General features: G+C 47.4%; 4 protein-coding genes and 1 long non-coding RNA gene across 5 annotated transcripts in view; all 5 read left to right on the top strand.

The window, feature by feature from the left end:
* Positions 1 to 3,481, top strand: LOC146234534 (uncharacterized). The gene is made up of 5 exons (XM_084688576.1): positions 1 to 189; positions 586 to 1,309; positions 1,556 to 2,259; positions 3,016 to 3,112; positions 3,348 to 3,481. The coding sequence occupies exons 1-5, from the start codon at positions 1 to 3 to the stop codon at positions 3,479 to 3,481; spliced, it is 1,848 nt and encodes a 615-aa protein (XP_084544702.1).
* Positions 3,482 to 5,049: 1,568 nt separating this feature from the next.
* LOC146234533 (uncharacterized) lies at positions 5,050 to 6,266 on the top strand. Its single transcript, XR_014741545.1, has 3 exons — positions 5,050 to 5,179; positions 5,492 to 5,620; positions 6,095 to 6,266. It is a non-coding gene; the product is annotated as an uncharacterized LOC146234533 (long non-coding RNA).
* Positions 6,267 to 8,111: 1,845 nt separating this feature from the next.
* Positions 8,112 to 11,046, top strand: LOC146234532 (uncharacterized). Its single transcript, XM_084688119.1, has 4 exons — positions 8,112 to 8,518; positions 8,765 to 9,468; positions 10,225 to 10,321; positions 10,649 to 11,046. The coding sequence occupies exons 1-4, from the start codon at positions 8,128 to 8,130 to the stop codon at positions 10,780 to 10,782; spliced, it is 1,326 nt and encodes a 441-aa protein (XP_084544245.1). The 5' UTR covers positions 8,112 to 8,127; the 3' UTR covers positions 10,783 to 11,046.
* Positions 11,047 to 14,260: 3,214 nt separating this feature from the next.
* Positions 14,261 to 18,278, top strand: LOC146234531 (uncharacterized). The gene is made up of 5 exons (XM_084688575.1): positions 14,261 to 14,291; positions 14,471 to 15,818; positions 16,065 to 16,768; positions 17,525 to 17,621; positions 17,881 to 18,278. The coding sequence occupies exons 2-5, from the start codon at positions 14,510 to 14,512 to the stop codon at positions 18,012 to 18,014; spliced, it is 2,244 nt and encodes a 747-aa protein (XP_084544701.1). The 5' UTR covers positions 14,261 to 14,291; positions 14,471 to 14,509; the 3' UTR covers positions 18,015 to 18,278.
* A 5,184-nt stretch (positions 18,279 to 23,462) lies between these two features.
* The window catches only part of LOC146234530 (uncharacterized), a 2,078-nt gene continuing 1,264 nt past the window's right edge, over positions 23,463 to 24,276 (top strand). Inside the window, exon 1 of the mRNA XM_084688125.1 lies at positions 23,463 to 23,991. Coding sequence (XP_084544251.1) covers positions 23,464 to 23,991 — 528 coding nt within the window. The 5' untranslated portion in view covers position 23,463. The remainder of the gene's footprint in view (positions 23,992 to 24,276) is intronic.

Raw genomic sequence — 24,276 nt, 5'->3', positions numbered from 1 at the left:
ATGATGGAGTGGGTTCTCCATGTGGTCAATGAGGGAGTGCTGCCCGCCATGGCCCTTTACCAGGTCCATCACCTCAACCAAGACCTGCTGTGTGCCGCTTCCTCCCACAGCAACTGTGTCTCCATGAGCAGCAGATCTTCTTTGGCAGATCTGCTGTCTCCAGTCCGCTCTGGGGTGTTGAGTGAGAAGGTATGTTTCATCCCTGTGGCTTCTCCAGACCTCAGGAGGGAGAGTTCATCCTCTCGTCAGTCCCAGGTCCGGGCCTCTTCTCAGGGCTCAGACCAACCTGACATCCCCCAGGGTGTTCTGAGAAGCAGGAGGAGCAGCAGCAGTAGCCAGGGAGAGCTGCTGGGAAACATGGTCCAGGGAAGGGAGGAGAAGGAGGCTTGCACACTCTCGTGTCAGGAAAGCCTCCCTCTCTACACCCAGCAGGAGGAGTGCAGCTCTGCCAGCAAGGAGCAGGAGGAAGAGAACCTGCAGAAGGAGACCACTCCTTTCTCCTCTAAGTCAGCCACTAGGAGCCCTAGTCCCAGGAGTGAGGCAAACAGTGTTGCTAGTTGCCACAACCTTAACCTCACTGCTCAGAAAATGCTGGACACGGTTGTGCAGATGGCACACTCGGCCTCCAGATCAGTCACTGATGACGAAGACTGCGAAAGTGACGATGGCTCCTCTGTCTCGTCCTTCGACCAGGCAGAGTACGACCTGGACCGCCTGCTGGTGTCCCAAAGCACGGGTACGAGGGTGTTGCAGGCGAGGATCGACTGCTTCTCCGATGAGCTGATTATTCACATATATAATCTGCTCCCGGAGACACAGATGGGACGTTTTCCCTTGGCATGCCGCTGTCACTCCCAGCCCAACGTCCAGAACTGGGAGGCAAAGCAGTGCTTGGATTGGGAGCTCTTCAGGCCTCTGATGTACAACTTCCTCCACTTGGCATTCAAACAACTGATGGAGAACTTCCTTGGCCTGGTCATCTTTCTTCCGGACGAACGTGTCCCGATGAAAGATCACCTTAAATGGATGTGGAAGGAGGACAGGGCTGACTCCGACAGCAATGCATCCTTAGATGACGGTGACAGCAGCGACTCGTCTCTGGACTGGTCCATCAAGTTTCCGCCGGGCCCCAGCCAAGGGATTGTTGGTAGAAACATCTCACAGAGCACACCGCGGCCATCTTCCTCTGCCAGCCAGGACCAGAGGGGGGCACTAGAGGCCATATCTGAGGTGTTAACCGTAAAGGTGGGAGATGTCCTTCACTGTACCTGCAATGACCCAGGAAAAGCCATGGCCATGGTCAACAAAGGTAGAGACATTTTTTACTCAATCACTATATTGACTCCGAAGGGAATTCAGGAGTTCAGGCAACTAGTAACACTGTGTAACTGGAGTTGTAAGTGATACAGTACTGCTGAATGACAGTGTAGGTATAGTTAATAACTCTAACATTAATGTTAGCGATCAAAGTCAATCACTGTTTAAAGGAAAGTATAGGAAATAGCTATAATAATAATAGGATACTTAACAGTGTGAGTGTGTTTTGTTGTGCTAGGCCTTGATGCTGAGGCCATGGCCAGGCTGGCGGATCTCCTTAGGAGCTCCTCTTCTGAAGCCACTGACGAGGAAGGGACAACAGGAAGTCCCAACCCAGGGTTGAGTTTAGGTTTCACCAACCAGGAAGTTTGCCAGTCGGAGAATGCTGATATCATTGTCCCCAACAACGAAGAAATGTCAGATTGCCTGACCAAGGCCATCAACGTTACCAGGGAAATTAATATCGAGGAAGATGGGAAGGATGATGGAGCTTCTGGTTTCTCTAAGCAGGTCCAGGAGCTTTCCTGGTTGCCTCCTGCTGTGTGGGATGTTACCGTCCGTTTTCAAACAGGTTGTGAGGAGAAGGAGAATGCTCAGGACTCTGCTGGCTTGGAAAAGGCCAATGGAAGCTCCTGCTTCAGAAGAAATGGGAGGATAGATGACGGATCTGAGCTTTCTGACGATAGCTCCTCATCCGCCTCCACCTCCCGGTTCTGCCACTCCTCCTCTTCCTCCACCTCTGATTTATCCTCCTCCACCTCCTGGTTTTGTCACTCCTCCTCTTCCTCCACCTCAGATGTATCCTCCTCTTTGCACTCCCAAACCTCCAACAGCTCCTCCATCTCCAGGAGCTCCATGGCTCTGGACCCCTGCCCAGATGGGGACAATCTGGACCATCTAAGAAAGACCAAACCCTCCGGCCTCCAAAGATGGTTCACCTTGGTAAGCTGAAAACAACTCCACACACATTGGCACTGGGTAGACCTGACCTGAACGCAATCGAGGACAAGTAGGGATTCAAAGTATGCATTTGTAGAATACATTATGTATGAGTAGTAAACAGTAGATGTAGTTATTTAGCAGATTTCTTTATTCAAAGCCACACACACGGAGGATTTGAACCTCTGACATCTTGATCCACAGCCAAATGCTCTACCACATAGCTACACCCATGCCACCACATTAGATAGATAGTTACAGTTAATGTCGTTCAGTCAAGACACTGACATATCAGATTTGAGCATGTATTGATAACCATAGACATGGAAATAGGTTTGACTTTGGCAGTGTATGTATCTAGGAGACCCAGTCCCTACCTTAGCGAGCAGCATTAACGAGCAACATACATACATAGAATATGAGGCAGGGAGCAAATAGAGATATAATCCCCCTGATGGATAGAACATACAGACAACAAGGGGGAGAAGGGGAGGGTGGAGGTTGGCAGCAGCACAGATCATACAGCAACCAGGGGTGAGTGTGTGTGTGTATCTGTGCAGCCTTTGAATGCCGCTTAATCGGACGTAGCTCAATGGGCTTGAGCAGGCTAACACAGGTGTAGGTAATGAGCGGATGACGCGCGCTGCCAGAGTGCCATGCCTGAACTAGACTTTGCTCATTTATTTCCTGTCAACAAAATGTAAAACACTTAATCATTTTAAGGAATTATGTTTGTCTTTGGTCTCACTTCCATCCCAGATGAGAAAGAAGACCAATGCTGTCACCAAGGTCACACATAGTTCTGCTGCCAAAGGACAGAAGAAGACCAACTCAGTTACTCCCCTCAACTGTGGAAGTGAGATCATGATATATTTTCATGATATATTGTCAGATCATTTTTGTTCATTTAGGCTTTCCCACTTTAGTTGGCTCTCCCACCATTTCACACACACACACACACACACACACACACACACACACACACACACACAGAGAGAGAGACACACACACACTCATACTCTTTTCAAGTAAATGGACAGTGCTGGTTGTGTGACATCATCTCCTGTTGTGTGATGGTGTTCCCTGTCCAGGCCCAGATCCTGCTGAGTCCTCCAGCGTAGAGAAACAGAAGAAGAAGAAGAAGAAGTCCATTAAAGGATTCTTCCGCAGGATCTCTGCAGCTCTTTCCAAGGCGTTCTGTTGTAGCTGCGAGACTCACCAGTAGAGGCAGCCGCTTGCTTCCTGACCTGACTTTGGAGACAGAGAGGATCTGTCACTTCAACAACCACCGTAGCCATTTCCCACTCTGAAATGCATAACAGAGCTATTCATAATTTTAGTAATAATAAATATTTCCCTTGTAATTGCAAAGCTGTTTGTGTTAAGGCTTGTGACATCTCCATATCAGGACTGCAGCCACGCAGAGGCTAATTATTGTGTGGCACAATAAAAGTACACAGACACTTTACTTCTGTATAAAACTGAAGGTGAAGAAACGTTTTAAATAAAGTCACATATTACAATTGAATTAACATATCCATGAAGATACATATACATTTGTCTCAATGTCCTCATGTATGCTTCAGAAAATAACATTGATAACAGATAACCTTATGAGAACTGGGACTTAGGAAGTAGAATAGCTGATCACTGTGCCGCACACCGAGTAGTGCCCCAGATCAAATCAAATGTATTTGTATAGCCCTTTATACACGCAAGCATGTCACAGAGGGCTTCACATACGCCCATAGAACTGCCCCTCAACCAACCTAAACCCTCAAGGAAGACAAGGAAAAACTCGTACCACCCCTAGGGAGAGGAGGGGTGTCAAATAGGAAGTGAAATGTGAGGAAGAGGGGGGACAGAGAGGATGGGATAAGAGAGACAGTAAAATGGAGACGGAGGGACGGGAAGCATTTGCTAACGAAGGGAGAACAATTGGTAGGGGTGGGGGTGGTGGGATTTGGAAGGGGTGCAGGGTGCTCGAGCACCTGTCCAGATTTAGACAGCATACAAATCTTAGCATGTCCACCTAGTGTCTAAGTTGTTGACAACTGATACAGCTGGTGATGAAGCAACCAGTTCTACCAATGCCTGGCACTGGAGAGGGGCAGGAGACCACAACTGGTTAACATACACGCATGCACACACACACAAACACACACACACACACACACACACACACATACAACCTAAACCGGAACTTTCCTGCAGTGGACAATGATTGATCCAGGGCTGTGTGGGAGGGACTTTTGGTTGTCCTCCACCATTCGCAGCAGAGGGGCTGAACATTCTAGGGTCTGGTGGTCATGCCAAATCGAGTAACAGTAATGGGCTCTCAATTATAATGTGATAACCAATGAGATCCGCTGATGAGATTGACATGCAACCCGTGCATGTAGCGTGCGTGTGTCAATAAAGCTTCACTCTTTATATTTTAACAGCAAAGCTGATTCCTCACTGTGTGGTTAACGTGAAAGTAGCATTTACATTTAGTCATTTAGCATTTAGCAGACGCTCTTATCCAGAGCGACTTACAGTATGGTAGTTGGATAGCCCTGTGTAAAGGACGTAAAATCGCTGTACAACTCACACTGTTACACAACAACAATTTCCCTACCAATTTAGTTGAAAAACTTCAGTTTATTTAAACTTGCAATCGCACTTTTCTGTCGCATCGCTTTGGGAGAGACACCGCGCAGTCTGGACATTATGACGCATACAGAGATTGTGACGCACTTTAGCAAATGATAATAATTCATCCTAAGAAGTAACATATGTCAGTGATGAAAGAAAATGCTTCGTAGGCAAAGAAACTTTTCATTTTATAGAAGTGATTTCTTAATTTGTCATCCTTACCAAGTGCAAAAACATGGATGACATCTCAAAACATAAAAGACTAGCATTGAGGAGTAAACAGAAGGTAAGGCTGGTCATCTTGAAGTAGCTACAACGATTCAAACACGAAAATATTTGGTTCTCTAGATTACTGAGAATAATTTCTTTATTTATTGTGAGTCTAAAAGTTGTGTTTGACACTGACCTGACCTAGTCATATTTCATAATTCCAAGTTATATTTCCTCATCAAAAGATAACAAAAGTTCTGTTCGAGGCACCTCTCTCTCTCTCTTGTCGTGTTTCACTGCTAATTGTAACCTCAACTCCACCTACCGCACCTTGTTTGTGTGCACGTGTGTTTACATGGTGTGTGTGTGTGTGTGTGTGTGTGTCCAGCCTGCGTGTCTCCGTGACACAACTGCCTCCCAGTTGCCCCTGCCACCCTGTTGGTCAGAGCCTGGACTGAAGTTTCCTCCCCTGCAGCCCCATGACAGGAAGTCTCAAGAACAGCAGGACCTCCTCCAGGTAAGAACAGCTGCCTGTAGAAACTCTACACATTTGATAATATATTCAATGAGCACACTCATTTGATCCAAAATGACGCTAATAGTATTTGCATAAAGTAAGTGCAGCAGATCATCCAGAATCAGAAGTGTAGTGTAGTTGAACAGTATTCCAGTGGTTACAGCCAGGGAATGGCATCTGATTTTGACCAGATAGTGTAACTTTAACATCAATACAATATTATATAATTCTGATAAAAGTGTTAGTGCTTTGGAAAAACATGCCTCACCCATGTGGCACAGAATGACCAATTTAAGAGTTTAATCTATGCCTGTGGGACTTATCAGAGCTTCTTCTGATCGTGAGCAGTGTCACTCTATGGACCAGTAGGTTGGGAGAGGAAGTTGAGGACGCATACAATACAAGTATGTCAGTATGGTGATGTAACATCCACCTTTGCCATTAATAATGTTGTTGCCTCCTCAATGCACTAAGGCCGGCCGCAAAACCAAGGCTGGCAGGAAGGCTGCAGGATCGGACAAAGCTGGAGGGGCTAACAAGGGGCCCCAGGCAGAGTCCTGGAGGATTGATGTGGGCACTGGAGGCCGTACGCCAGCTGCTGAACAAGGTTCACACCTGGCCCGGAAACTGGCAGGACCAGGCAGGATGGTGAGTAAAAGGCCCTCATCCCCTCACTGGGTACTACAGACACCAACTACTCCCCTCAACCCAATCAACCTCGTCTCCAACTCTGATAACTTCTCTGTTACGATGCCTTGCTAAGCATTTGTCTTGCCTGCAGGTGATTGGTGGTGCATGTGTGAAGATGCCTCCCATGTCCCAGACCAGCTACTGTGAGTATTGGTTTATTCATGTATCAAAAGTACAACATTCATGATTGAATGATCCCTTTTTATCAAGAGAGGGATCCACCAATCACACTGTGACTCTCCTCTACATGTAGGTGTTCTTCCACCAATAAGACCATCAGCCTCTGTGCCACTCAGCCAAGAGGAACCCAAGACCCTAAAGTGCAGGTCCACACCAGATGATGGGGAGAGAACAAACTTCTCTCTACCTCCACCTTCATCTCCACCCACATCACCTCCGTCTCCACCTCTGACTACACGCCGACCTCAGGCTCAGTCTCCACCGTCTTCACCTCCCACCCTGGATGACCCAGTGACCCGGGAGACCACGCCCCAGTCTCTGTTTGAAGCTATTATGTCCCATTCGTAAGTGTCCCTGTTAACGTCCTCTTTAGGCTACTGCCCTGATGAACACAATGTTACAATGTGTCGTTAGTTGTCATTGTACTGTAGAGAGAGTGTGACAAATGTGTTCTTTTTCTTCTTACAGTCAATGGAGACTCATCAAAACGGTCCTGTTGAGAAAGGTAGATAAGATGTTTATTTTCTAACACAATATTTTTTTACTCAGCTTGACAATAACTATGTGTATCTGTACTGCGATTTAACGTCCTCCCCCTTTTTTTACGCTGCCTTTCTCTCTTTTCTCTCTGCGCCCTGTTTTTCTGTCTCTCTCTCTCTCTCTCTCTTTCTCTCTCTCAGAACAAGAACATAGCTGAGCTGGAGAAGCATTTAGAGGAGATGATGGAGTGGGTTCTCCATGTGGTCAATGAGGGAGTGCTGCCCGCCATGGCCCTTTACCAGGTCCATCACCTCAACCAAGACCTGCTGTGTGCCGCTTCCTCCCACAGCAACTGTGTCTCCATGAGCAGCAGATCTTCTTTGGCAGATCTGCTGTCTCCAGTCCGCTCTGGGGTGTTGAGTGAGAAGGTATGTTTCATCCCTGTGGCTTCTCCAGACCTCTGGAGGGAGAGTTCATCCTCTCGTCAGTCCCAGGTCCGGGCCTCTTCTCAGGGCTCAGACCAACCTGACATCCCCCAGGGTGTTCTGAGAAGCAGGAGGAGCAGCAGCAGTAGCCAGGGAGAGCTGCTGGGAAACATGGTCCAGGGAAGGGAGGAGAAGGAGGCTTGCACACTCTCGTGTCAGGAAAGCCTCCCTCTCTACACCCAGCAGGAGGAGTGCAGCTCTGCCAGCAAGGAGCAGGAGGAAGAGAACCAGCAGAAGGAGACCACTCCTTTCTCCTCTAAGTCAGCCACTAGGAGCCCTAGTCCCAGGAGTGAGGCAAACAGTGTTGCTAGTTGCCACGACCTTAACCTCACTGCTCAGAAAATGCTGGACACGGTTGTGCAGATGGCACACTCGGCCTCCAGATCAGTCACTGATGACGAAGACTGCGAAAGTGACGATGGCTCCTCTGTCTCGTCCTTCGACCAGGCAGAGTACGACCTGGACCGCCTGCTGGTGTCCCAAAGCACGGGTACGAGGGTGTTGCAGGCGAGGATCGACTGCTTCTCCGATGAGCTGATTATTCACATATATAATCTGCTCCCGGAGACACAGATGGGACGTTTTCCCTCGGCATGCCGCTGTCACTCCCAGCCCAACGTCCAGAACTGGGAGGTAAAGCAGTGCTTGGATTGGGAGCTCTTCAGGCCTCTGATGTACAACTTCCTCCACTTGGCATTCAAACAACTGATGGAGAACTTCCTTGGCCTGGTCATCTTTCTTCCGGACGAACGTGTCCCGATGAAAGATCACCTTAAATGGATGTGGAAGGAGGACAGGGCTGACTCCGACAGCAATGCATCCTTAGATGACGGTGACAGCAGCGACTCGTCTCTGGACTGGTCCATCAAGTTTCCGCCGGGCCCCAGCCAAGGGATTGTTGGTAGAAACATCTCACAGAGCACACCGCGGCCATCTTCCTCTGCCAGCCAGGACCAGAGGGGGGCACTAGAGGCCATATCTGAGGTGTTAACCTTAAAGGTGGGAGATGTCCTTCACTGTACCTGCAATGACCCAGGAAAAGCCATGGCCATGGTCAACAAAGGTAGAGACATTTTTTACTCAATCACTATATTGACCCCAAAGGGAATCCAGGAGTTCAGGCAACTAGTAACACTGTGTAACTGGAGTTGTAAGTGATACAGTACTGCTGAATGACAGTGTAGGTATAGTTAATAACTCTAATATTAATGTTAGCGATCAAAGTCAATCACTGTTTAAAGGAAAGTATAGGAAATAGCTATAATAATAATAGGATACTTAACAGTGTGAGTGTGTTTTGTTGTGCTAGGCCTTGATGCTGAGGCCATGGCCAGGCTGGCGGATCTCCTTAGGAGCTCCTCTTCTGAAGCCACTGACGAGGAAGGGACAACAGGAAGTCCCAACCCAGGGTTGAGTTTAGGTTTCACCAACCAGGAAGTTTGCCAGTCGGAGAATGCTGATATCATTGTCCCCAACAACGAAGAAATGTCAGATTGCCTGACCAAGGCCATCAACGTTGCCAGGGAAATGAATATCGAGGAAGATGGGAAGGATGATGGAGCTTCTGGTTTCTCTAAGCAGGTCCAGGAGCTTTCCTGGTTGCCTCCTGCTGTGTGGGATGTTACCGTCCGTTTTCAAACAGGTTGTGAGGAGAAGGAGAATGCTCAGGACTCTGCTGGCTTGGAAAAGGCCAATGGAAGCTCCTGCTTCAGAAGAAATGGGAGGATAGATGACGGATCTGAGCTTTCTGACGATAGCTCCTCATCCGCCTCCACCTCCCGGTTCTGCCACTCCTCCTCTTCCTCCACCTCTGATTTATCCTCCTCCACCTCCTGGTTTTGTCACTCCTCCTCTTCCTCCACCTCAGATTTATCCTCCTCTTTGCACTCCCAAACCTCCAACAGCTCCTCCATCTCCAGGAGCTCCATGGCTCTGGACCCCTGCCCAGATGGGGACAATCTGGACCATCTAAGAAAGACCAAACCCTCCGGCCTCCAAAGATGGTTCACCTTGGTAAGCTGAAAACAACTCCACACACACTGGCACTGGGTAGACCTGACCTGAACGCAATCTAGGACAAGAAAGGGTTCAAAGTATGCATTTGTAGAATACATTATGTATGAGTAGTAAAGAGTAGATGTAGTTATTTAGCAGATTTCTTTATTCAAAGCCACACACACGGAGGATTTGAACCTCTGACATCTTGATCCACAGCCAAATGCTCTACCACATAGCTACAACCATGCCACGACATTAGATAGATAGTTACAGTTAATGTCGTTCAGTCAAGACACTGACATATCAGATTTGAGCATGTATTGATAACCATAGACATGGAAATAGGTTTGACTTTGGCAGTGTATGTATCTAGGAGACCCAGTCCCTACCTTAGCGAGCAGCATTAACGAGCAACATACATACATAGAATATGAGGCAGGAAGCAAATAGAGATATAATCCCCCTGATGCATAGAACATACAGACAACAAGGGGGAGAAGGGGAGGGTGGAGGTTGGCAGCAGCACAGATCATACAGCAACCAGGGGTGAGTGTGTGTGTGTATCTGCGCAGCCTTTGAATGCCGCTTAATCGGACGTAGCTCAATGGGCTTGAGCAGGCTAACACAGGTGTAGGTAATAAGCGGATGACGCGCGCTGCCAGAGTGCCACGCCTGAACTAGACTTTGCTCATTTATTTCCTGTTAACAAAATGTAAAACACTTAATCATTTTAAGGAATTATGTTTGTCTTTGGTCTCACTTCCATCCCAGATGAGAAAGAAGACCAATGCTGTCACCAAGGTCACACAGAGTTCTGCTGCCAAAGGACAGAAGAAGACCAACTCAGTTACTCCCCTCAACTGTGGAAGTGAGATCATGATATATTGTCATGATATACTGTCAGATCATTTTTGTTCATTTAGGCTTTCCCACTTCAGTTGGCTCTCCCACCATTTCACACACACACACGCACACACACACACACAAACACACACACGAACGCACACACACACACACACATACACAGAGAGAGAGAGAGAGAGAGAGAGAGAGAGAGAGAGAGAGAGAGAGAGAGAGAGAGAGAGAGAGAGAGAGAGAGAGAGAGAGAGACACACACTCATACTCTTTTCAAGTAAATGGACAGTGCTGGTTGTGTGACATCATCTCCTGTTGTGTGATGGTGTTCCCTGTCCAGGCCCAGATCCTGCTGAGTCCTCCAGCGTAGAGAAACAGAAGAAGAAGAAGAAGAAGTCCATTAAAGGATTCTTCCGCAGGATCTCTGCAGCTCTTTCCAAGGCGTTCTGTTGTAGCTGCGAGACTCACCAGTAGAGGCAGCCGCTTGCTTCCTGACCTGACTTCGGAGACAGAGAGGATCTGTCACTTCAACAACCACCGTAGCCATTTCCCACTCTGAAATGCATAACAGAGCTATTCATAATTTTAGTAATAATAAATATTTCCCTTGTAATTGCTAAGCTGTTTGTGTTTAGGCTTGTGACATCTCCATATCAGGACTGCAGCCACGCAGAGGCTAATTATTGTGTGTCACAATAAAAGTACACAGACACTTTACTTCTGTATAAAACTGAAGGTGAAGAAACGTTTTAAATAAAGTCACATATTACAATTGAATTAACATATCCATGAAGATACATATACATTTGTCTCAATGTCCTCATGTATGCTTCAGAAAATAACATTGATAACAGATAACCTTATGAGAACTGGGACTTAGGAAGTAGAATAGCTGATCACTGTGCCGCACACCGAGTAGTGCCCCAGATCAAATCAAATGTATTTGTATAGCCCTTTATACACGCAAGCATGTCACAGAGGGCTTCACATACGCCCATAGAACTGCCCCTCAACCAACCTAAACCCTCAAGGAAGACAAGGAAAAACTTGTACCACCCCTGGGGAGAGGAGGGGTGTCAAATAGGAAGTGAAATGTGAGGAAGAGGGGGGACAGAGAGGATGGGATAAGAGAGACAGTAAAATGGAGACAGAGGGACGGGAAGCATTTGCTAACGAAGGGAGAACAATTGGTAGGGGTGGGGGTGGTGGGGTTTGGAAGGGGTGCAGGGTGCTCGAGCACCTGTCCAGATTTAGACAGCATACAAATCTTAGCATGTCCACCTAGTGTCTAAGTTGTTGACAACTGATACAGCTGGTGATGAAGCAACCAGTTCTACCAATGCCTGGCACTGGAGAGGGGCAGGAGACCACAACTGGTTAACATACACGCATGCACACACACACAAACACACACACACACACACACACACACATACAACCTAAACTGGAACTTTCCTGCAGTGGACAATGATTGATCCAGGGCTGTGTGGGAGGGACTTTTGGTTGTCCTCCACCATTCGCAGCAGAGGGGCTGAACATTCTAGGGTCTGGTGGTCATGCCAAATCGAGTAACAGTAATGGGCTCTCAATTATAATGTGATAACCAATGAGATCCGCTGATGAGATTGCCATGCAACCCGTGCATGTAGCGTGCGTGTGTCAATAAAGCTTCACTCTTTATATTTTAACAGCAAAGCTGATTCCTCACTGTGTGGTTAACGTGAAAGTAGCATTTACATTTAGTCATTTAGCATTTAGCAGACGCTCTTATCCAGAGCGACTTACAGTATGGTAGTTGGATAGCCCTGGGTAAAGGACGTAGAATCGCTGTACAACTCACACTGTTACACAACAACAATTTCCCTACCAATTTAGTTGAAAAACTTCAGTTTATTTAAACTTGCAATCGCACTTTTCTGTCGCATCGCTTTGGGAGAGATACCGCGCAGTCTGGACATTATGACGCATACAGAGATTGTGACGCACTTTAGCAAATGATAATAATTCATCCTAAGAAGTAAAATATGTCAGTGATGAAAGAAAATGCTTCGTAGGCAAAGAAACTTTTCATTTTATAGAAGTGATTTCTTAATTTGTCATCCTTACCAAGAGCAAAAACATGGATGACATCTCAAAACATAAAAGACTAGAATTGAGGAGTAAACAGAAGGTAAGGCTGGTCATCTTGAAGTAGCTACAACGATTCAAACACGAAAATATTTGGTTCTCTAGATTACTGAGAATAATTTCTTTATTTATTGTGAGTCTAAAAGTTGTGTTTGACACTGACCTGACCTAGTCATATTTCATAATTCCAAGTTATATTTCCTCATCAAAAGATAACAAAAGTTCTGTTCGAGGCACCTCTCTCTCTCTCTTGTCGTGTTACACTGCTAATTGTAACCTCAACTCCACCTACCGCACCTTGTTTGTGTGCACGTGTGTTTACATGGTGTGTGTGTGTGTGTGTGTGTGTGTGTGTGTCCAGCCTGCGTGTCTCCGTGACACAACTGCCTCCCAGTTGCCCCTGCCACCCTGTTGGTCAGAGCCTGGACTGAAGTTTCCTCCCCTGCAGCCCCATGACAGGAAGTCCCCAGAACAGCAGGACCTCTTCCAGGTAAGAACAGCTGCCTGTAGAAACTCTACACATTTGATAATATATTCAATGAGCACACGCATTTGATCCAAAATGACGCTAATAGTATTTGCATAAAGTAAGTGCAGCAGATCATCCAGAATCAGAAGTGTAGTGTAGTTGAACAGTATTCCAGTGGTTACAGCCAGGGAATGGCATCTGATTTTGACCAGATAGTGTAACATTAACATCAATACAATATTATATAATTCTGATAAAAGTGTTAGTGCTTTGGAAAAACATGCCTCACCCATGTGGCACAGAATGACCAATTTAAGAGTTTAATCTATGCCTGTGGGACTTATCAGAGCTTCTTCTGATCGTGAGCAGTGTCACTCTATGGACCAGTAGGTTGGGAGAGGAAGTTGAGGACGCATACAATACAAGTATGTCAGTATGGTGATGTAACATCCACCTTTGCCATTAATAATGTTGTTGCCTCCTCAATGCACTAAGGCCGGCCGCAAAACCAAGGCTGGCAGGAAGGCTGCAGGATCGGACAAAGCTGGAGGGGCTAACAAGGGGCCCCAGGCAGAGTCCTGGAGGATTGATGTGGGCACTGGAGGCCGTACGCCAGCTGCTGAACGAGGTTCACACTTGGCCCGGAAACTGGCAGGACCAGGCAGGATGGTGAGTAAAAGGCCCTCATCCCCTCACTGGGTACTACAGACACAAACTACTCCCCTCAACTCAGTCTACCTCCACGTCTCCAACTCTGTTACGATGCCTTGCTAAGCATTTGTCTTGCCTGTAGGTGATTGGTGGTGCATGTGTGAAGATGCCTCCCATGTCCCAGACCAGCTACTGTGAGTATTGGTTTATTCATGTATCAAAAGTACAACATTCATGATTGAATTATCCCTTTTTATCAAGAGAGGGATCCACCAATCACACTGTGACTCTCCTCTACATGTAGGTGTTCTTCCACCAATAAGACCATCAGCCTCTGTGCCACTCAGCCAAGAGGAACCCAAGACCCTAAAGTGCAGGTCCACACCAGATGATGGGGAGAGAACAAACTTCTCTCTACCTCCACCTTCATCTCCACCCACATCACCTCCGTCTCCACCTCTGACTACACGCCGACCTCAGGCTCAGTCTCCACCGTCTTCACCTCCCACCCTGGATGACCCAGTGACCCGGGAGACCACGCCCCAGTCTCTGTTTGAAGCTATTATGTCCCATTCGTAAGTGTCCCTGTTAACGTCCTCTTTAGGCTACTGCCCTGATGAACACAATGTTACAATGTGTCGTTAGTTGTCATTGTACTGTAGAGAGAGTGTGACAAATGTGTTCTTTTTCTTCTTACAGTCAATGGAGACTCATCAAAACGGTCCTGTTGAGAAAGGTAGATAAGATGTTTATTTTCTAACACAATATTTTTTTACTCAGCTTGACAATAACTATGTGTATCTGTACTGCGATTTAACGTCCTCCCCCTTTTTTTACGCTGCCTTTCTCTCTTTTCTCTCTGCGCCCTGTTTTTCTGTCTCTCTCTCTCTCTCTCTCTCTCTTTCTCTCTCTCAGAACAAGAACATAGCTGAGCTGGAGAAGCATTTAGAGGAGATGATGGAGTGGGTTCTCCATGTGGTCAATGAGGGAGTGCTGCCCGCCATGGCCCTTTACCAGGTCCATCACCTCAACCAAGACCTGCTGTGTGCCGCTTCCTCCCACAGCAACTGTGTCTCCATGAGCAGCAGATCTTCTTTGGCAGATCTGCTGTCTCCAGTCCGCTCTGGGGTGTTGAGTGAGAAGGTATGTTTCATCCCTGTGGCTTCTCCAGACCTCTGGAGGGAGAGTTCATCCTCTCGTCAGTCCCAGGTCCGGGCCTCTTCTCAGGGCTCAGACCAACCTGACATCCCCCAGGGTGTTCTGAGAAGCAGGAGGAGCAGCAGCAGTAGCCAGGGAGAGCTGCTGGGAAACATGGTCCAGGGAAGGGAGGAGAAGGAGGCTTGCACACTCTCGTGTCAGGAAAGCCTCCCTCTCTACACCCAGCAGGAGGAGTGCAGCTCTGCCAGCAAGGAGCAGGAGGAAGAGAACCAGCAGAAGGAGACCACTCCTTTCTCCTCTAAGTCAGCCACTAGGAGCCCTAGTCCCAGGAGTGAGGCAAACAGTGTTGCTAGTTGCCACGACCTTAACCTCACTGCTCAGAAAATGCTGGACACGGTTGTGCAGATGGCACACTCGGCCTCCAGATCAGTCACTGATGACGAAGACTGCGAAAGTGACGATGGCTCCTCTGTCTCGTCCTTCGACCAGGCAGAGTACGACCTGGACCGCCTGCTGGTGTCCCAAAGCACGGGTACGAGGGTGTTGCAGGCGAGGATCGACTGCTTCTCCGATGAGCTGATTATTCACATATATAATCTGCTCCCGGAGACACAGATGGGACGTTTTCCCTCGGCATGCCGCTGTCACTCCCAGCCCAACGTCCAGAACTGGGAGGCAAAGCAGTGCTTGGATTGGGAGCTCTTCAGGCCTCTGATGTACAACTTCCTCCACTTGGCATTCAAACAACTGATGGAGAACTTCCTTGGCCTGGTCATCTTTCTTCCGGACGAACGTGTCCCGATGAACGATCACCTTAAATGGATGTGGAAGGAGGACAGGGCTGACTCCGACAGCAATGCATCCTTAGATGACGGTGACAGCAGCGACTCGTCTCTGGACTGGTCCATCAAGTTTCCGCCGGGCCCCAGCCAAGGGATTGTTGGTAGAAACATCTCACAGAGCACACTGCGGCCATCTTCCTCTGACAACCAGGACCAGAGGGGGGCACTAGAGGCCATATCTGAGGTGTTAACCGTAAAGGTGGGAGATGTCCTTCACTGTACCTGCAATGACCCAGGAAAAGCCATGGCCATGGTCAACAAAGGTAGAGACATTTTTTACTCAATCACTATATTGACCCCGAAGGGAATTCAGGAGTTCAGGCAACTAGTAACACTGTGTAACTGGAGTTGTAAGTGATACAGTACTGCTGAATGACAGTGTAGGTATAGTTAATAACTCTAATATTAATGTTAGCGATCAAAGTCAATCACTGTTTAAAGGAAAGTATAGGAAATAGCTATAATAATAATAGGATACTTAACAGTGTGAGTGTGTTTTGTTGTGCTAGGCCTTGATGCTGAGGCCATGGCCAGGCTGGCGGATCTCCTTAGGAGCTCCTCTTCTGAAGCCACTGACGAGGAAGGGACAACAGGAAGTCCCAACCCAGGGTTGAGTTTAGGTTTCACCAACCAGGAAGTTTGCCAGTCGGAGAATGCTGATATCATTGTCCCCAACAACGAAGAAATGTCAGATTGCCTGACCAAGGCCATCAACGTTGCCAGGGAAATGAATATCGAGGAAGATGGGAAGGATGATGGAGCTTCTGGTTTCTCTAAGCAGGTCCAGGAGCTTTCCTGGTTGCCTCCTGCTGTGTGGGATGTTATTGTCCGTTTTCAAACAGCTTGTGAGGAGAAGGAGAATGCTCAGGACTCTGCTGGCTTGGAAAAGGCCAATGGAAGCTCCTGCTTCAGAAGAAATGGGAGGATAGATGACGGATCTGAGCTTTCTGACGATAGCTCCTCATCCGCCTCCACCTCCCGGTTCTGCCACTCCTCCTCTTCCTCCACCTCTGATTTATCCTCCTCCACCTCCTGGTTTTGTCACTCCTCCTCTTCCTCCACCTCAGATTTATCCTCCTCTTTGCACTCCCAAACCTCCAACAGCTCCTCCATCTCCAGGAGCTCCATGGCTCTGGACCCCTGCCCAGATGGGGACAATCTGGACCATCTAAGAAAGACCAAACCCTCCGGCCTCCAAAGATGGTTCACCTTGGTAAGCTGAAAACAACTCCACACACACTGGCACTGGGTAGACCTGACCTGAACGCAATCTAGGACAAGAAAGGGTTCAAAGTATGCATTTGTAGAATACATTATGTATGAGTAGTAAAGAGTAGATGTAGTTATTTAGCAGATTTCTTTATTCAAAGCCACACACACAGAGGATTTGAACCTCTGACATCTTGATCCACAGCCAAATGCTCTACCACATAGCTACAACCATGCCACGACATTAGATAGATAGTTACAGTTAATGTCGTTCAGTCAAGACACTGACATATCAGATTTGAGCATGTATTGATAACCATAGACATGGAAATAGGTTTGACTTTGGCAGTGTATGTATCTAGGAGACCCAGTCCCTACCTTAGCGAGCAGCATTAACGAGCAACATACATACATAGAATATGAGGCAGGGAGCAAATACAGATATAATCCCCCTGATGGATAGAACATACAGACAACAAGGGGGAGAAGGGGAGGGTGGAGGTTGGCAGCAGCACAGATCATACAGCAACCAGGGGTGAGTGTGTGTGTGTATCTGCGCAGCCTTTGAATGCCGCTTAATCGGACGTAGCTCAATGGGCTTGAGCAGGCTAACACAGGTGTAGGTAATGAGCGGATGACGCGCGCTGCCAGAGTGCCATGCCTGAACTAGACTTTGCTCATTTATTTCCTGTCAACAAAATGTAAAATACTTAATCATTTTAAGGAATTATGTTTGTCTTTGGTCTCACTTCCATCCCAGATGAGAAAGAAGACCAATGCTGTCACCAAGGTCACACATAGTTCTGCTGCCAAAGGACAGAAGAAGACCAACTCAGTTACTCCCCTCAACTGTGGAAGTGAGATCATGATATATTTTTATGATATATTGTCAGATCATTTTTGTTCATTTAGGCTTTCCCACTTTAGTTGGCTCTCCCACCATTTCACACACACACACACACACACACACACACACACACACACACACACACACACACACACACACACACACAGAGAGAGAGAGAGAGACACACACACTCATACTCTTTTCAAGTAAATGGACAGTGCTGGTTGTGTGACATCATCTCCTGTTGTGTGATGGTGTTCCCTGTCCAGGCCCAGATCCTGCTGAGTCCTCCAGCGTAGAGAAACAGAAGAAGAAGAAGAAGAAGTCCATTAAAGGATTCTTCCGCAGGATCTCTGCAGCTCTTTCCAAGGCGTTCTGTTGTAGCTGCGAGACTCACCAGTAGAGGCAGCCGCTTGCTTCCTGACCTGACTTCGGAGACAGAGAGGATCTGTCACTTCAACAACCACCGTAGCCATTTCCCACTCTGAAATGCATAACAGAGCTATTCATAATTTTAGTAATAATAAATATTTCCCTTGTAATTGCTAAGCTGTTTGTGTTTAGGCTTGTGACATCTCCATATCAGGACTGCAGCCACGCAGAGGCTAATTATTGTGTGTCACAATAAAAGTACACAGACACTTTACTTCTGTATAAAACTGAAGGTGAAGAAACGTTTTAAATAAAGTCACATATTACAATTGAATTAACATATCCATGAAGATACATATACATTTGTCTCAATGTCCTCATGTATGCTTCAGAAAATAACATTGATAACAGATAACCTTATGAGAACTGGGACTTAGGAAGTAGAATAGCTGATCACTGTGCCGCACACCGAGTAGTGCCCCAGATCAAATCAAATGTATTTGTATAGCCCTTTATACACGCAAGCATGTCACAGAGGGCTTCACATACGCCCATAGAACTGCCCCTCAACCAACCTAAACCCTCAAGGAAGACAAGGAAAAACTTGTACCACCCCTGGGGAGAGGAGGGGTGTCAAATAGGAAGTGAAATGTGAGGAAGAGGGGGGACAGAGAGGATGGGATAAGACAGACAGTAAAATGGAGACAGAGGGACGGGAAGCATTTGCTAATGAAGGGAGAACAATTGGTAGGGGTGGGGGTGGTGGGGTTTGGAAGGGGTGCAGGGTGCTCGAGCACCTGTCCATATTTAGACAGCATACAAATCTGAGCATGTCCACCTAGTGTCTAAGTTGTTGACAACTGATACAGCTGGCAACCAGTTCTACCAATGCCTGGCACTGGAGAGGGGCAGGAGACCACAACTGGTTAACATACACGCATGCACACACACACAAACACACACACACACACACACACACACATACAACCTAAACTGGAACTTTCCTGCAGTGGACAATGATTGATCCAGGGCTGTGTGGGAGGGACTTTTGGTTGTCCTCCACCATTCGCAGCAGAGGGGCTGAACATTCTAGGGTCTGGTGGTCATGCCAAATCGAGTAACAGTAATGGGCTCTCAATTATAATGTGATAACCAATGAGATCCGCTGATGAGATTGCCATGCAACCCGTGCATGTAGCGTGCGTGTGTCAATAAAGCTTCACTCTTTATATTTTAACAGCAAAGCTGATTCCTCACTGTGTGGTTAACGTGAAAGTAGCATTTACATTTAGTCATTTAGCATTTAGCAGACGCTCTTATCCAGAGCGACTTACAGTATGGTAGTTGGATAGCCCTGGGTAAAGGACGTAGAATCGCTGTACAACTCACACTGTTACACAACAACAATTTCCCTACCAATTTAGTTGAAAAACTTCAGTTTATTTAAACTTGCAATCGCACTTTTCTGTCGCATCGCTTTGGGAGAGATACCGCGCAGTCTGGACATTATGACGCATACAGAGATTGTGACGCACTTTAGCAAATGATAATAATTCATCCTAAGAAGTAAAATATGTCAGTGATGAAAGAAAATGCTTCGTAGGCAAAGAAACTTTTCATTTTATAGAAGTGATTTCTTAATTTGTCATCCTTACCAAGAGCAAAAACATGGATGACATCTCAAAACATAAAAGACTAGAATTGAGGAGTAAACAGAAGGTAAGGCTGGTCATCTTGAAGTAGCTACAACGATTCAAACACGAAAATATTTGGTTCTCTAGATTACTGAGAATAATTTCTTTATTTATTGTGAGTCTAAAAGTTGTGTTTGACACTGACCTGACCTAGTCATATTTCATAATTCCAAGTTATATTTCCTCATCAAAAGATAACAAAAGTTCTGTTCGAGGCACCTCTCTCTCTCTTGTCGTGTTACACTGCTAATTGTAACCTCAACTCCACCTACCGCACCTTGTTTGTGTGCACGTGTGTTTACATGGTGTGTGTGTGTGTGTGTGTGTGTGTGTGTGTCCAGCCTGCGTGTCTCCGTGACACAACTGCCTCCCAGTTGCCCCTGCCACCCTGTTGGTCAGAGCCTGGACTGAAGTTTCCTCCCCTGCAGCCCCATGACAGGAAGTCCCCAGAACAGCAGGACCTCCTCCAGGTAAGAACAGCTGCCTGTAGAAACTCTACACATTTGATAATATATTCAATGAGCACACGCATTTGATCCAAAATGACGCTAATAGTATTTGCATAAAGTAAGTGCAGCAGATCATCCAGAATCAGAAGTGTAGTGTAGTTGAACAGTATTCCAGTGGTTACAGCCAGGGAATGGCATCTGATTTTGACCAGATAGTGTAACATTAACATCAATACAATATTATATAATTCTGATAAAAGTGTTAGTGCTTTGGAAAAACATGCCTCACCCATGTGGCACAGAATGACCAATTTAAGAGTTTAATCTATGCCTGTGGGACTTATCAGAGCTTCTTCTGATCGTGAGCAGTGTCACTCTATGGACCAGTAGGTTGGGAGAGGAAGTTGAGGACGCATACAATACAAGTATGTCAGTATGGTGATGTAACATCCACCTTTGCCATTAATAATGTTGTTGCCTCCTCAATGCACTAAGGCCGGCCGCAAAACCAAGGCTGGCAGGAAGGCTGCAGGATCGGACAAAGCTGGAGGGGCTAACAAGGGGCCCCAGGCAGAGTCCTGGAGGATTGATGTGGGCACTGGAGGCCGTACGCCAGCTGCTGAACGAGGTTCACACCTGGCCCGGAAACTGGCAGGACCAGGCAGGATGGTGAGTAAAAGGCCCTCATCCCCTCACTGGGTACTACAGACACAAACTACTCCCCTCAACTCAGTCTACCTCCACGTCTCCAACTCTGTTACGATGCCTTGCTAAGCATTTGTCTTGCCTGCAGGTGATTGGTGGTGCATGTGTGAAGATGCCTCCCATGTCCCAGACCAGCTACTGTGAGTATTGGTTTATTCATGTATCAAAAGTACAACATTCATGATTGAATGATCCCTTTTTATCAAGAGAGGGATCCACCAATCACACTGTGACTCTCCTCTACATGTAGGTGTTCTTCCACCAATAAGACCATCAGCCTCTGTGCCACTCAGCCAAGAGGAACCCAAGACCCTAAAGTGCAGGTCCACACCAGATGATGGGGAGAGAACAAACTTCTCTCTACCTCCACCTTCATCTCCACCCACATCACCTCCGTCTCCACCTCTGACTACACGCCGACCTCAGGCTCAGTCTCCACCGTCTTCACCTCCCACCCTGGATGACCCAGTGACCCGGGAGACCACGCCCCAGTCTCTGTTTGAAGCTATTATGTCCCATTCGTAAGTGTCCCTGTTAACGTCCTCTTTAGGCTACTGCCCTGATGAACACAATGTTACAATGTGTCGTTAGTTGTCATTGTACTGTAGAGAGAGTGTGACAAATGTGTTCTTTTTCTTCTTACAGTCAATGGAGACTCATCAAAACGGTCCTGTTGAGAAAGGTAGATAAGATGTTTATTTTCTAACACAATATTTTTTTACTCAGCTTGACAATAACTATGTGTATCTGTACTGCGATTTAACGTCCTCCCCCTTTTTTTACGCTGCCTTTCTCTCTTTCTCTCTGCGCCCTGTTTTTCTGTCTCTCTCTCTCTCTCTCTCTCTCTCTCTCTCTCTCTCAGAACAAGAACATAGCTGAGCTGGAGAAGCATTTAGAGGAGATGATGGAGTGGGTTCTCCATGTGGTCAATGAGGGAGTGCTGCCCGCCATGGCCCTTTACCAGGTCCATCACCTCAACCAAGACCTGCTGTGTGCCACTTCCTCCCACAGCAACTGTGTCTCCATGAGCAGCAGATCTTCTTTGGCAGATCTGCTGTCTCCAGTCCGCTCTGGGGTGTTGAGTGAGAAGGTATGTTTCATCCCTGTGGCTTCTCCAGACCTCTGGAGGGAGAGTTCATCCTCTCGTCAGTCCCAGGTCCGGGCCTCTTCTCAGGGCTCAGACCAACCTGACATCCCCCAGGGTGTTTTGAGAAGCAGGAGGAGCAGCAGCAGTAGCCAGGGAGAGCTGCTGGGAAACATGGTCCAGGGAAGGGAGGAGAAGGAGGCTTGCACACCCTTGTGTCAGGAAAGCCTCCCTCTCTACACCCAGCAGGAGGAGTGCAGCTCTGCCAGCAAGGAGCAGGAGGAAGAGAACCAGCAGAATGAGACCACTCCTTTCTCCTCTAAGTCAGCCACTAGGAGCCCTAGTCCCAGGAGTGAGGCAAACAGTGTTGCTAGTTGCCACGACCTTAACCTCACTGCTCAGAAAATGCTGGACACGGTTGTGCAGATGGCACACTCGGCCTCCAGATCAGTCACTGATGACGAAGACTGCGAAAGTGACGATGGCTCCTCTGTCTCGTCCTTCGACCAGGCAGAGTACGACCTGGACCGCCTGCTGGTGTCCCAAAGCACGGGTACGAGGGTGTTGCAGGCGAGGATCGACTGCTTCTCCGATGAGCTGATTATTCACATATATAATCTGCTCCCGGAGACACAGATGGGACGTTTTCCCTCGGCATGCCGCTGTCACTCCCAGCCCAACGTCCAGAACTGGGAGGCAAAGCAGTGCTTGGATTGGGATCTCTTCAGGCCTCTGATGTACAACTTCCTCCACTTGGCATTCAAACAACTGATGGAGAACTTCCTTGGCCTGGTCATCTTTCTTCCGGACGAACGTGTCCCGATGAAAGATCACCTTAAATGGATGTGGAAGGAGGACAGGGCTGACTCCGACAGCAATGCATCCTTAGATGACGGTGACAGCAGCGACTCGTCTCTGGACTGGTCCATCAAGTTTCCGCCGGGCCCCAGCCAAGGGATTGTTGGTAGAAACATCTCACAGAGCACACCGCGGCCATCTTCCTCTGCCAGCCAGGACCAGAGGGGGGCACTAGAGGCCATATCTGAGGTGTTAACCGTAAAGGTGGGAGATGTCCTTCACTGTACCTGCAATGACCCAGGAAAAGCCATGGCCATGGTCAACAAAGGTAGAGACATTTTTTACTCAATCACTATATTGACCCCGAAGGGAATTCAGGTGTTCAGGCAACTAGTAACACTGTGTAACTGGAGTTGTAAGTGATACAGTACTGCTGAATGACAGTGTAGGTATAGTTAATAACTCTAATATTAATGTTAGCGATCAAAGTCAATCACTGTTTAAAGGAAAGTATAGGAAATAGCTATAATAATAATAGGATACTTAACAGTGTGAGTGTGTTTTGTTGTGCTAGGCCTTGATGCTGAGGCCATGGCCAGGCTGGCGGATCTCCTTAGGAGCTCCTCTTCTGAAGCCACTGACGAGGAAGGGACAACAGGAAGTCCCAACCCAGGGTTGAGTTTAGGTTTCACCAACCAGGAAGTTTGCCAGTCGGAGAATGCCGATATCATTGTCCCCAACAACGAAGAAATGTCAGATTGCCTGACCAAGGCCATCAACGTTGCCAGGGAAATGAATATCGAGGAAGATGGGAAGGATGATGGAGCTTCTGGTTTCTCTAAGCAGGTCCAGGAGCTTTCCTGGTTGCCTCCTGCTGTGTGGGATGTTACCGTCCGTTTTCAAACAGGTTGTGAGGAGAAGGAGAATGCTCAGGACTCTGCTGGCTTGGAAAAGGCCAATGGAAGCTCCTGCTTCAGAAGAAATGGGAGGATAGATGACGGATCTGAGCTTTCTGACGATAGCTCCTCATCCGCCTCCACCTCCCGGTTCTGCCACTCCTCCTCTTCCTCCACCTCTGATTTATCCTCCTCCACCTCCTGGTTTTGTCACTCCTCCTCTTCCTCCACCTCAGATTTATCCTCCTCTTTGCACTCCCAAACCTCCAACAGCTCCTCCATCTCCAGGAGCTCCATGGCTCTGGACCCCTGCCCAGATGGGGACAATCTGGACCATCTAAGAAAGACCAAACCCTCCGGCCTCCAAAGATGGTTCACCTTGGTAAGCTGAAAACAACTCCACACACACTGGCACTGGGTAGACCTGACCTGAACGCAATCGAGGACAAGTAGGGATTCAAAGTATGCATTTGTAGAATACATTATGTATGAGTAGTAAACAGTAGATGTAGTTATTTAGCAGATTTCTTTATTCAAAGCCACACACACGGAGGATTTGAACCTCTGACATCTTGATCCACAGCCAAATGCTCTACCACATAGCTACACCCATGCCACCACATTAGATAGATAGTTACAGTTAATGTCGTTCAGTCAAGACACTGAC

This window comes from Hypomesus nipponensis, chromosome 23, assembly GCF_054491055.1.
Source record: "Hypomesus nipponensis isolate SF chromosome 23, ASM5449105v1, whole genome shotgun sequence".
NCBI classification, from domain to species: domain Eukaryota; kingdom Metazoa; phylum Chordata; class Actinopteri; order Osmeriformes; family Osmeridae; genus Hypomesus; species Hypomesus nipponensis.
This window is presented reverse-complemented; position numbering and strand designations above follow the sequence as displayed.

Excerpts from the sequence above, each read along its gene's own strand:
- LOC146234534 (XM_084688576.1), top strand. The coding sequence starts at position 1 with ATGATGGAGTGGGTTCTCCATGTGGTCAATGAGGGAGTGCTGCCCGCC. Across the intron at positions 1,310-1,555 it reads CATGGCCATGGTCAACAAAG|GCCTTGATGCTGAGGCCATG; the intron begins GTAGAGACATTT and ends TTGTTGTGCTAG. Across the intron at positions 2,260-3,015 it reads TCCAAAGATGGTTCACCTTG|ATGAGAAAGAAGACCAATGC; the intron begins GTAAGCTGAAAA and ends CTTCCATCCCAG.
- LOC146234532 (XM_084688119.1), top strand. The coding sequence starts at position 8,128 with ATGTACAACTTCCTCCACTTGGCATTCAAACAACTGATGGAGAACTTC. Across the intron at positions 8,519-8,764 it reads CATGGCCATGGTCAACAAAG|GCCTTGATGCTGAGGCCATG; the intron begins GTAGAGACATTT and ends TTGTTGTGCTAG. Across the intron at positions 10,322-10,648 it reads TACTCCCCTCAACTGTGGAA|GCCCAGATCCTGCTGAGTCC; the intron begins GTGAGATCATGA and ends TTCCCTGTCCAG.
- LOC146234531 (XM_084688575.1), top strand. The coding sequence starts at position 14,510 with ATGATGGAGTGGGTTCTCCATGTGGTCAATGAGGGAGTGCTGCCCGCC. Across the intron at positions 15,819-16,064 it reads CATGGCCATGGTCAACAAAG|GCCTTGATGCTGAGGCCATG; the intron begins GTAGAGACATTT and ends TTGTTGTGCTAG. Across the intron at positions 16,769-17,524 it reads TCCAAAGATGGTTCACCTTG|ATGAGAAAGAAGACCAATGC; the intron begins GTAAGCTGAAAA and ends CTTCCATCCCAG.